This window comes from Plasmodium coatneyi, chromosome 5, assembly GCF_001680005.1.
Source record: "Plasmodium coatneyi strain Hackeri chromosome 5, complete sequence".
Lineage (NCBI taxonomy): Eukaryota > Apicomplexa > Aconoidasida > Haemosporida > Plasmodiidae > Plasmodium > Plasmodium coatneyi.
This window is the reverse complement of record NC_033560.1, coordinates 695,691-708,399: the sequence shown is the minus strand read 5'-3', so window position 1 is coordinate 708,399 and position 12,709 is coordinate 695,691. Positions and strand designations below refer to the sequence as shown.

Genomic DNA, 12,709 nt, shown 5'->3' with positions numbered 1-12,709 from the left:
ACAACAGTGTAACTGTGCAAAGGTAAGGAGAACCACCCAATGCAGTGACTCCCCAACAACTAACACAGGTAGTACACTCCAGCGCTAGTCATCCTATCAGTACGCCGGATCCCGCAGCTACATGAACGTCCCTCAACTTCTTTCATTCTTCCGTAAGGGAACCTATTTCGATTTGTTACGAGGTGGGGGAGGTCAGTCGGGAAAAACAAACCGACTGACCTCCTATCCGGAGTGACACCGTTCATGAGAGTGTAGTCCCTCGAGCACCCCCAACACACGTGTTTGCCCAGTTGTGCAAACCATGTTCATGCCATCCATATTAATTGTCCCCCCCATTCACCCTGTGCAGTTCTCTTATACTTTATGAATACCTCCGGCGGAACCATCGCATGCAGCATTCGAAATATCGCCTTTAATTGTTTCACCAAATTAGCCTACAGGAACAAGCACCTCACGTAAGTCTCCCACGGAGGGAGGACAAGATTTCTTTACATCCAAGTGGGGACTTACCATTGGATAAGGGGCTTCCCTCTTGTGGTAGCACACCATGAGGTGTATCACATGTGTGTAGCGTGTGAGGCAATTCGATCTTCACATCAGGTGCTCATCTTACGTGCCCCCCCTGCAGACGAGTTATAAACAGACGGCTAAGCAAAATGGCAGACGAGGAAGAGAGAGCCCTTGCAGCCGCCGGGAAGGACGAGAACGGCGACTCAATTTTTGGTAAGTCCCCAAGGGGGAAGGAAATCCCGAAACGACCAGTCAGCCAACTGAAATGACCAATCAGCCAACTGAGCGAGGGAACACACACCTCTCCAATACGCCACAGTTGTAACACTCCTTCACCGCTTAACCCCCCCACTTATACTGCAGGAAAAATCGCAAGAAAGGAAGTAAAGGTGGACCTCGTGTACGAAGACGACAAGGTACTCCCCCATGGCGTCGCAGCTGGCACAGCAGAAATAGATGCGATGCCCCCCTCATTATGGGCATTCCGTTCCTTCCTTGCTCCCCCTGCAGGTCCTCGCCTTTAACGACATAAACCCGCAGGCACCCGTGCACATCCTCGTGATCCCCAAAATGAGGGACGGACTCACCAGGCTCAGCAAGGCGGAGGAGAGGCACAAAGACATCCTGGGCCACATGATGTGGGCGGTAAGAAAGCACGCAACAATCTACCACTAGAGGGGACATAACCTAACCCCCAACCGGTGCGGTCTCACCGTGTGGTGTCTCCCCCTCTATTGCATGCAACTAACCACGCACCATTTTACCCCCCCCTGGAAGGTCTCCGAAATTGTGAGGAAGAACAACTTGGGTGACTTCCGCCTGGTCGTGAACAACGGGCCCGAGGCTTGCCAGTCCGTGTACTACCTGCATCTGCATATCCTGGCCAAGAGGCAAATGAGGTGGCCCCCCGGATGAGGAGGAAAAGGACAGGCGCACAGAAGAATGTCTATCCCCATTGGGGTAATGGGAAACCCTTCTATACACCTTGCAGTCGCATCACTTGTGCGAAGCTACACCTCCTCCCCCTCCACCCCGCCTAATTATAAATGGAGAAAAATGAGTTACCACCCCATTGCACACATTCAGGTGCTTCATTCCATTTTGCCGTTTTGAAAATTTGTCGATACTTTTTTGCTGCATGCAGAGTGACACTCCCCTGTATGGTCCAAGCGGGACAAACGTAAAAAAAAAAAAAAAAAAAAGAAAAAAAGAAAAAAAAAAGACAGTAGGAAAAAAATTGGCACAAAGGATGGTAGCAAAGTATGGCGGTGGAGGATGGACCCCTAAGTAGCTACAACAAATAGAACAAAACTTAATAAAGAGAGGAGCATCTCAATTTTTAAATGCACCAGTTAATAGCATAATTTTGGCTTTTTTTTTTTTTTTTTTTCACATTTTTAAATGTGTGCAAAAAAGCAAAAAATGTATGAACGTTCAGAAAGTTTTTCCAACAGGAATAGCTATATTGTTCCATTTTAAAGTGTGTTAAAAAAAAAAAAAAAAAAAAAAAAGGCTATTTTACGTATACACATGTGTACGTTTTAAAAAAAGTGCTGTGGATGACCTGGAAAAAAAAACAAAATAAAACAGAACAAAGCGCATGTTAAAACAAGATGAATTAAAGGTACCTATACAAGCGCAATTATCTTGAAAAATTCACATAATAGTGAAAAAATATTTGTACCCCATTTTTTTGTGTAATACAAAGTAGAAATAACATGCGAATGCACCAACAGGAACAAGCAAGATTGTTGCAGGTGCAATTGCAATTGCAGTTGCAATTGCAGTGTTGTAAAAAAGAAAAAAAAAGTAGCGACAAAATTGTGGCTACACAATGTGCGGTTACAAACTGCGCACATAAAATAAAAAGGAACTGCTGCAAAAGGGTTCCTTATTTATTTTCCCCTTTAACGACCGTATCACACAATGTAAAGCGCAACTATAATGGTTAAATTTGCATTCGCTGCTGATCAACAATGGGAATTTCTTCCACGGTGTCCTTAAAAAGAGAGTGGAAAACGTTATAAGAAGACGGATAGTTCTGATACATGTGGTTTACATTTACGGACTCTTCAATGGAAATATCCATAGAGACACATTTTCTAAGATCATATAAGATGCTGCATTTGCTTTGCATATTATCCACACATTTGATAGCCGAATTGTCTTCCGTAGGGTTGGTACTGTAATAGGTTTCTGACTTATGGTAGGTATCGTACATATCGTGCGATGAGGGCAAATTGAAAACGTCCAAAGGTAATAACAATGGGACGTTTTCATCAGAACCGTTTTTTAAAGTTCGATCAAGGTAATTCTTATGCTTAACGAGGAAGCTATTGTTTATTAGTTGTTCTATGGCGTCTGGGGGAGTTGCCCTCTTCACTTCCGGTTCCGTCTTTTTGTTTCTGGCATAATTTGCAAAGTGTAAATACGATATGCACCTTTCCCACTGGTAATTTTTTATGTAGTCCAGGGATTCTTTTAACTGTTTTTCCTTTTTCAGTTTTGCATTCTTGTCCCGGTGTTTTTGCTCCTACGGGGGGTTAGCAATAGAAAAGTGCAATAGACAGGTGCGTGCAAGTGGGTGGACATGGCGGTACATTAATTTTTCTCCTTTTTCACTTACATTTTCCATGAGGGGCATCAGGATGCACTGGAACTTATGCTGTGTGGAAATGAAGCAAATATCACTGAGCTCGTTATTTATAAATTCGGTCAACTTTGAGTATCCTATTTGGTCGATGTTTATGCTTTCCTTGTACACGTTTTTATATATGAGGGGTAATCTACTTAGGGAAAAGCCTTGGGGATAATAAAAAATAAAAAAAGAAAACACATGGTACATTTCCTTTTTTTCTTCCTCTCGCAGGTCGGAAGTGACTGTATTTGCCTAACTGCTCAAAAGTGTATGTTTGGGGTTGACTTGGAGAAGAGCCAATATCCTCATTCTCGGTACTTGTTTAACTGTTCTAATGAAGGTCGTCCGTATGCCCCTAATGGGTCCCTACTTTCTGCGTGTGTGCTACTACTATTACTGCTTCGGCTGCTGCTACTACTACTGTTGTTACTACTACTGGTACTACTCCTGCTGCTACTGTTGCTGCCTAGTTAACAGGAACATTTCGCGCTGTCACCCTTACGGGCTCCAAGTGCATGAGAAAGAAATCCGGCAAAGCCGGGAACGTTCTATACTCACATGAGGACACACATTTTTACTATCACACGTTTATACGCACGCATCATTCATATACATTCTATGGCATTTCTTCTTGTTTCTGTTTCTATTCCTGTTCTTATGCGTGCATTACCTTTTCCCTTTGTCTTATCCTCTGAGTAGCTATGCAGAAGGCGATAGATCCTATCCTTTATGATAGTTATGGAGTTTACCTTGTGGTTCTTCGAATCGGGCGTTTCATTTACCAGCATTTTAGAAACGTACGTTTTTGAAATAGCCATGGAGGTAAAAATGGGAATAATATTGTTGTTGTAGTAGGAGAGGATATTCAGGTCGATGCATTTTTGGAGTATGTGTATGATTCTTCCTAACTTCATCGTCCTGAAAATGTATGGGCCCGTGTGTTTCAGCGTTTCGGCCAGGATGTATCTGCCTCCCTTGTGATTATTGTCACCTGAGGGGAAAAATGGGGTAAGAGAAGTGTTAAAATGGGCCATAAAGGGTGTGTTAAAATGGGCCACATAGGGTGTGTTAAAATGGGCCACATAGGGTGTGTTAAAATGGGCGACAAAGGATGTGTTAAAATGGGTCACAAAGGATGTGTTAAAATGGGTCACAAAGGATGTGTTAAAATGGATCACAAAGGGTGTGTCAAAATGGGTCACAAAGGATGTGTTAAAATGGGCCACAAAGGATGTGTTAAAATGGGTCACAAAGGGTGTGTTAAAATGGGCCACAAAGGATGTGTTAAAATGGGTCACAAAGGGTGTGTTAAAATGGGCGGCAAAAGATGTGTGCACACAGTGACGTGTAGCAAGCTGCATAAAATACAAGAAAAAAGTAAGCAGCGCATGAAGGGTCATTGTTTCGTTACATTATGGCGCGCACACATTTACTTAGTTTAAATGTGTACGTCTGCTAACTAGCTAAAACTTCATACACACACACACACACAAAAAAAAAAAAATGTTCGAATAATTTATGAACAGGTCAGGCAAAATGGAGAAAAAAAAAAAAAAAAAGCTAGTTCAACGTTGTAGTGAGGTGCAATAAAGCAGCAGTCCTACAAAATTTAATTAGGCACGTCGACCAAACAATCAAATATATGCACACACAAATGTAGGTGTACGATGCATTAAGATGAAAATAGCTCAAGGGAAGGCAATCCAAATGGAAGGAACGACAGAGCAACACACGTTTGGGGATCTTCTCTCAACCCATTCGAAAGGATGGCTTCCCAGTTAAAACTCAGAAAATATGAAAACGGCACATGATGTGACTACGCATGCAACTCTGGCCTGTCTGTCCAAACTCCTACTTGCACATGGAACAAAGTAAATCAGAGGAAAAATGAAAATGGCACATTTTTCTCTTTTTGCACTTACTGGACTGTAATCTGAACCTGTCAATAATATGCATGAACAGGAGAGGGATGTATTGCAAAACGCTTTCCGTGTCGTCATTGGGGTTTATGAAGAAATCTCTTGATATATCTCTGAGGTATATGCAGATATTTTCGTTATTAAATGTTTTCCGAAAATACGCTCTTTCTCTTTTGTCCTCTTCCTCTTCGACGTCTTCTTCTTCGTGTGAATTGATCCTGCTTATTAGGAATCTCTGCTTGGTGTCCTCTCTGCAAATGTTTACAAAATTTGTATTGAGGACCGCACACTCGGGGAAGTACTTGCTTATTTTCCGCTTCACTTCATTTGCTTCCGGCAGAATTCGTTCATAGTACAAATACTTTACAATCAAATAAATAAAGTCGCTGTGTATTTGCTTTATATCGATGCACACATTTTCCTCTTTCCCTGTGTGCATACTTTTATGCAGTTCTGCACAATTACATGAGGTGTACTTATTTGCACTTTTAAAAAGAGGAACATCTCCTGTGCTTGATATGTATTCATTTTTTGCTTTATGATATTTTTCATTTATTGTGCCATTTTTCTTCACTCCTTTTTTTATTTGATTGTTGTATTTCAAGGGTTCGTATTTTTTGTTTGGCCGAAAAAATGTGTACACACCTGCAGGAGGGGTCTTCAGCAATCCCCTTTCGTGAATTGGCACATTTTTTACGCAGGGGCTGAAGCGGCTGCCATAGTTTGTGTTGCAATTCACGCTGTAGTTTGTCCCATACCTCGTTGCGTAGTTAGTAGCGTAGTTATTCGCATAGTTGTTAGTGGCGTAGTTTGATCCGTAGTTCGCTGCAGAGTTCATGCTGCAGTTCATGTTGTAATTAGTGCCGTAACTCACCCCGTAGTCCGCACAGTTCTCCATGTCCAGCGCTCCAGTAAGGGGAAAATTGTCGTTTCCTGCGTCCTCCCCGAAAGTCCTACCCAGTGTTGAAAAGATCGCCGTATTGTTCGATCCATCGGGTATGTGGTTAGGCGTTTTCCCAGGGGATGCCTGTTCGTGTGCTTCAAGACTACCCCCCACAGAATCTTCCGCATTAGTATCCGTGTTCGTATCATCATTTGTCTCTTCATTTGTATCGTCATTACTGTGCATGTAGTTCCTTTGCAGTGACTCCAGCGTGGTGTCTTCCACATATGTCCCTACATGGGTATGCTCATTCTCATTGTCAGTACTTTGCCCAGGCGTAGCACCCGCTTTGAAGTTAAATGGAGCGTTCACCTTCATGTCTTCAATGGTGTCTTTATTTGAGTTGGACGAGTAGTTATATTTCACGTCAGCACAATTCAGACTAATTCTGCTATCGCTAGTTGAGACGGATTTACAACTTTCATCTCCGAGAAATGTTCCTCTTTTTTCGTGATTCATTTGTATATGTCTTTCGCTTTGTTGGTTGTTTCTTTCCCACAGGTTGACGTCAGCATTTTCGCTAGTACAGGCAGGTGTGAAACCCAACTGAGAGGGGTTTTCCCCCATGGGAAACGGCGAATTGCTCATTTTGGAGGTCCCTATTTTATTACGCGCGTAGAGCCTTGCACACAGTTGGGTGCCCTCCTGATTACACAATCGAGGAAGGAAGAAATGTAGGCACAGGAAAACGTGTAGAATAGACTGAAGAAGCCTGTAGCACGGCTAATAAGATTGATAACGCATTAACTGCCCCTCAGGGGAAATAAAATACTTCTAAACGTAAACGTAACAGAAGCGCTATCCCAAAGTGAAAAGTATACGCAGCAAAGTGGAGAATTGACGATTTTATATGCTGATTTTACACTTTTTTTTTTAAAAAAAATATATATTCAGCGCTTTCCGCGTGAGTACTTACACGCTGTGTTGATTCTACAAGATGTGTAAATGCATAAGGCGAAGTACGTGAAATAGAAATGCAATTAACGTGAATGGAAAAAAAACATTTGGATTGAAAAGGGAAATAAAAGCAGGGGATACTATGTTAACTGCAAGGTAAGATGGGAATAAGTTGGAAAATATAAAAAGTTTTTTTTAATGATTGAGAAAATACCGCGTTTTAATAACCTACATAAGTTTTTCACACACGTGATAACATCACTAGCAGAGATAATAATCGTATATCCCGTACACAGCTCGCATGAGGTCCATGACAAGCTAACATGAGGTCCCTGACATGCTGACATGAGGTCTCCGGAGAGCTAATTTGATGGTCTTTGCAAAGCTAGCATGAGCTCCCTACACACAGGGGTGGTATGCGCTCTCTGCAGAGCTAATATGAGGCCTCTCCACAGCTGACATGAGATCCCTTTTCAAGCTAGCATGGTATCCCTACACAGGGGTGACATGCACTCTCCGCCAAGCTAGCATGCACTCTCCGGAGAGCTAATATGAAATCCCCGCGCCGGTGACATGAAATGGCTACACAGCTAACATGAGGTGTCCGTGCTTTAACACATCGCACAGTGAAGTATCATGCTGAAGTAGGTAGCTTTTATTTTTCAGGAAGAAAAGTACATAATTGGTAAAAAGCGTAAAAGCAGAAAATGCGGAATATGCCCAACAGGATCTATATATTTTTTTTCCCGCGAGAAGCAGTGCATTATTTCCCTACACGCGGTGCGTTTGCGCAAATGAATTTCCGAAAAAGAGAAAAAAAGTGGACCACATTATTATTATTGGTATTTTTTGTACTGACTTATAAGGTGTAATTTTAACCCTGCGTATGATGATACCGGCTGCTTGAGAATTCATATTACTTCCTGCAGTTTTTTTAATATGCTTGATGAAGGCATTTATTTTTTTAAAAAAATGGCGTACAGATGCATTCCGCGGGGTGCACAGAGGAGGGGCGAATTTTATGCGGGTGTGTTTGTATTTTTTTTCTCCACACGCCAGCATCCCTGACCCTATAAAATGTCGTTGGTTTTTCACGACATTTTTAGAAAGAGCAGGGATTGGCAGATCCACATGGATAGGCCACTCTTCTACTTATAAACTCAGTACAGATAAGTGTGTGTACCGTGCGAACTGGTAAGGTGTAAGGAGCCCCTTTTGAACGATACGCCATTTTGCTTACACGAGGAACATAACAAACGCGGGAATTATTTCCGCAATAATAATGTGAAGGAAAAAAGAACAGATGACGCAATGCCGCATACAGTGGATTCTGTCGAAATCGCTTACCAAAGGGGGGGAAGCGTACCGAAATTTGAAAAGAATTAATTGTTCATATAAACATAGCTGTGCATATGCATAGTAGGAACGCATCCGTTCCGCTGTTCAGTTGCAAAAGTGTGTAAAGTTGTATAACGAAATTATTCCTATATCGGCACCTTTTCGTCGGTCTGAATTGGATTATGCTGCAATAAAGCAAGCGAAAAAATGAAACGCGGGGGTGGAGTATCCACACAAACAAACATATACACACACAAACATATACACATACAAACGAACTGACGGGGGAGGACCAATTTCTTTTGCGCCCCCCTGAAGGTCCCCAAGTGGGAAGCATCCATGAACTAAAAAGGTATGCCTGCCGGAATGGCACCCCCCACAAGGTGGCTACATCGTAACGCTACAATTTCGCAACGGTGATATGATATGATCAGGCGCCCTTCTTCAGCAGTAGGGACACCTTCGGCTTCACCTTGGCCTTGGCAAACTTGGGCATGTACTTGCTGTTCGAGGGGCTCTCCACGGGTTGTGAGTATCCACCCGATGCGGGCACACCGGGCGTGGACACACCAGACGCATTCGGCACTGCCGCCACTGCCGATACGGAGGGCTTATCGAAGAAGGACTCCAAGTTCTTAGGAACCAAAGACACCTTCCCTTTAATAAAAAAAGGAGTGTTGTTAAGAGGCACCCCTTGGTTGTTTTCCTCATTCAGTATGCTTTCTTGGAGCACCTCAAAGTGACTGAAGTTGTTCCATGTGGGTGGTAACTTCAGTGATTCGTTCACCTCTTTTAAGTCATGGTCCAGCATATCCAACACGCAGTGTTGCTCTTCAATGAGCTTTTCCAACTGCCTGCACGAGAAGAGCATGCTAATTATGTCATCCTTGTCACTGTCTGAAATTTGGGAGAAATTTAGAGACAGGTCGAATATGCTTTCGTGTTTCTTGTTTTTTGGAAGGAACAGATGAGCAATATCGTCCAGGCGTTCTTTGTTCTTCTTCGTAGGGTGTTTCGAACCCGACTTGGCGTCCTTCTCACGAACGTGCTTCTCACGAACGTCCTTTTTGCCCCCCCTGTGCAGATACTCGTTCGCCCACTTCAGCCGATCCCGCAGGTACCCTATTTTGTAATTCTTATATATGTTGTCATAATCGAAGGAGTAGCTTTCCTCCAAGGAGTGATTCGCAGGATGGTTTTTCCATCGTGTGTTCCTGCAGCGTGTTCTCTTTGTGGGGTTATTCTTCCCGTGTCTGTTTGCGTCTACCCATTCGTCGTCTTCTTCCCCTTCGGTGTTCCCCTCGTAGTGGTACTCACTGCCCACCCCGTCGAAGTACTTCGTCTCTTCATCGCAGCTGTCCGTACCGTCTTCGTCGGTGCAATCTATGTAGTAGCCACGGTCTGCACCGTTTTCCTCTTCACTCCCCTGGATGACCCCACGGCAATTGTTCAGGCGACGCTCAATTTCGTACCACTTGGAATCCCCAATGGAGCTTCCAGTCTCCTTGTCCCTCCCCTTTCTGTTCTTCTTTGTCCTCTCTCTCCGTTCCTCCTCCATAGAAACACCTGCATTGAGGTATTTCTCATCCTCGCTGCTCCAATCGACTCCCTCCCTAAACTGCAGCGGTTTCAAATGCCCAGCAGCGACCAGCGTATCACTTTGCTTCCTTCCCCGCCCCCTTGCTGGTTTACCTCCTCCGTTGTCCCTCTTCTTCGACTTGTCATTTTTTCCCTCCATTTGTTCAGCGTGAAGTTGACTTGACGCTGCTACTGCTGAGGGGTCTACCCACCCAGACTCCCCATAACTACCCACAGGCACGTAGTACCACCCAGGAGGGAAAAACATGGAACACCCAGTTCCAACCCCACTTTGAAGCGTATCCCCGTTGTAATAACACAGAGGCATGAAGTTTGCACTGTAGTAGGGACCTTCCCCAGATGCGCCTAAGGGGGGAAACATACTACGTGGTGGTGTCTGTTCATTTTGTGTCATTTTATCTGAACCTTTTTGTCCTCCACTGTGTTGAGGTTTCTTATCGTAGTAATCAATTGGGGTTGGTGGTCCCGTAACTTTTCCCATGTAATTTCCATCCATCCTGGAGAAGGCATTTATGTAATGTGTGTCCCTCACAAGTGTGCTCGTTTTGGAAGTCGATAGAGGACCCACCATTTGTCTGCACGCTGCATCGGACACGCCAACCATTAGGTTATTACCATTTGAATGTGTCATTGTATTTGTGTGCGTCCCTTCGTGTGCATCTCCTGCTCTGTTTGGTTCCCCCTCATTGGGGGAGTTCACGTTGCTGCTGTGAGGTGGCCCTTCTGGCAGTGACCCTTCTGGCAGTGACCCTTTTGACAGTGACCCTTTCAGCGGTAACCCTTTCAGCGGTGACCCTTTCTGAGGTGATCCCTTCGGAGATAATTTATTCAGAGGTAATTTATTCAGAGGAATGCCCTTTTGGGGGACCTCCTTGAGAGCGCCTACTCCCCCCTTGGTTACTTCACTGGACATGTGCGAGCTGTACTTTCGCGTCACCTGGACGTTCTCTTCTTTGGCAAACGAATGGGATTCCTTTTCCGTACCTTTTGCAAAGGGAGGTGGGGGAAAATTCGCTTTCCCTTTCCCAATTGCCCCTTTTGTCTTCACTACGTGAGGTGATTTCACTCCTTGTCCCCGCAACTGGTTAACAACATTCCCAGTGTCAAGGTACTTACTCATATGCAGCGTCCTCTTGATTCTTCCTGTTTCGTCTTTTCCCTCGGGGGACCCATTATCCTTCGATTCGTTTCTTTTCAACTCTGTCTGTTCCCCTTCCTCCACCCTTCCTGTTGCTTCTACTCCCGGTTGGAAAGTCAATCCCACACTGCTGGACTTCCTTTGAATCTCCCCCCCTGTCGCATTACTCTTCTCTCCTCCTAATCCTTTGACCTTCAGATTTGGAATCTTCCATTTTGGCTTTGCTCCCTTGGGTGCCTTATCAAATTTCAGCATCCCCGATATGGTCGACTTGATTGACTTCATCGACTTGATTGACTTCATCGATTTGATTGACCTCATCGACTTGGCTGCCTCCAGGCTGGGGTCTGCTCCTTTTGGAGGCACTTCCTCCGATGAAGCGTCACCAAGTGCAGACGCTTTATCCCCAAACAAGGTAACCTTGGGAGGAAGCATTACCTTTGCCTTCCCATCCATTGACTTAAACTTCAACTGGGGGACTTTTATTTTCGGCTTTATTGCCTTAAATTTTGGTTCCAGTGTTTTCGCCTTCGGGAGGTCCTCACTGCTCTTTTCATTGTGTCCACTGTCGACTGTTTCTTCAGACTTTTCTTTCGCGATAACCGCTGAGGGGGGGGGGAATGAATTGGTGTGGAGGTGTTATGTGGGTAGGTTTAGGGTGGATGCGTTAATGTGTGTCCTCCATTCATATGCAGAGAAGTTTTACTTTGCGCGTACCTGGTGACTTTCCCTTTGGCTTTGGCTTCAGGAGGAACGTGTGTTTGACGAATGGTTTGCCAAAGGGCTTCACCGATTTGGGGAGAGGCGGCCCCCCCTTTTTGAGTAACGGTGGGGGCGGCTTCGCGCTCATCTGGGGCGGCGAAATCGGAGCTGCTGACAACGTAACCGATGAAAATGTAACCGGTGAAAATGCAACCGGTGAAAATGTAACAGGTGAAATTGTAGAAGACGTTACAATAGAATTACCAAATGGAGTGACAAGCGCAGACAGGGCAGTCAAGTGCACACCGGGGGGCGCGCTCCACAAAGTGTAGTTAAACGTGGTGGAAAAAAAAATGTTCTATTTCTACTTACACAACGGCTAGTACACACCTACGTGACGACAACGAAAAACGCGCATGCGGAAAAGGCGAGTTTGTTTCAACTTAAAAACTTTTCTATGATTCCCCTTTTCCTTCTCTTGTGTGCAAAACAACCGCGCAGAACAAGACAAAAAAAGAAAATGGAACGTCCGCACTGGACTCACCAGTGAAAAAAATGAAAGTGTTATTTCAAGTAAGGAAAAAAAAAAAAAAAAAAAAATATGAACAAAAAAATAGCTAGCTGCATGAACCGTTCAGGTGAAATATATTCCAAATGGCGCCAAAAAAAAAAAAAAAAAAAAAAAAATATATGAACAAAAAAAGAAAAAACGCATCACGGTATTGGCATAATAATAAGTGCGTAGAGTAAAGACGTTTGCGCGGAAGAAGAGACCACGCAGGTAGTCCGTGATAACACAGACAAGTAAGTACACAAATATGCGTGTAACGATCTACCTGCCAAGTGGCAACACGCACTTTTTGTTCACCTACGCTAGCCATCCACACGGGTGGCATGATCCAATTTATTCGTGCCTTCATTGAGGAGGCTACTTTCTCCTCTTCGCTAATTGGAACTCGCGAGACTTCACACTCGTCATTGTTTCGTCCCACAGCGGGGGGGGATGTGGAAATCACAAAAGACGC

The 12,709-nt window shown here is 44.2% G+C and overlaps 3 protein-coding genes across 3 annotated transcripts; 1 reads left to right on the top strand and 2 right to left on the bottom strand.

Annotated features, from left to right (window-relative positions):
* Positions 1–121: 121 nt before the first annotated feature.
* Positions 122–1,425, top strand: PCOAH_00011300 (PK8_1820w PK8_1820w Protein kinase c inhibitor-like protein; the record flags this gene model as incomplete). The annotated part of the gene is made up of 6 exons (XM_020057939.1): positions 122–182; positions 350–455; positions 629–723; positions 874–926; positions 1,021–1,155; positions 1,288–1,425. 6 exons carry the CDS (start codon positions 122–124, stop codon positions 1,423–1,425), a joined length of 588 nt encoding a protein of 195 aa, XP_019913487.1.
* A 1,033-nt stretch (positions 1,426–2,458) lies between these two features.
* On the bottom strand, positions 2,459–6,598 carry PCOAH_00011290 (Uncharacterized protein; the record flags this gene model as incomplete). The annotated part of the gene is made up of 4 exons (XM_020057938.1): positions 2,459–3,043; positions 3,137–3,312; positions 3,819–4,139; positions 5,071–6,598. The coding sequence occupies 4 exons, from the start codon at positions 6,596–6,598 to the stop codon at positions 2,459–2,461; spliced, it is 2,610 nt and encodes an 869-aa protein (XP_019913568.1).
* A 2,077-nt stretch (positions 6,599–8,675) lies between these two features.
* PCOAH_00011280 (Uncharacterized protein) lies at positions 8,676–11,832 on the bottom strand (the record flags this gene model as incomplete). The annotated part of the gene is made up of 2 exons (XM_020057937.1): positions 8,676–11,587; positions 11,700–11,832. 2 exons carry the CDS (start codon positions 11,830–11,832, stop codon positions 8,676–8,678), a joined length of 3,045 nt encoding a protein of 1,014 aa, XP_019913357.1.
* Between the last annotated feature and the right edge of the window lie 877 nt (positions 11,833–12,709).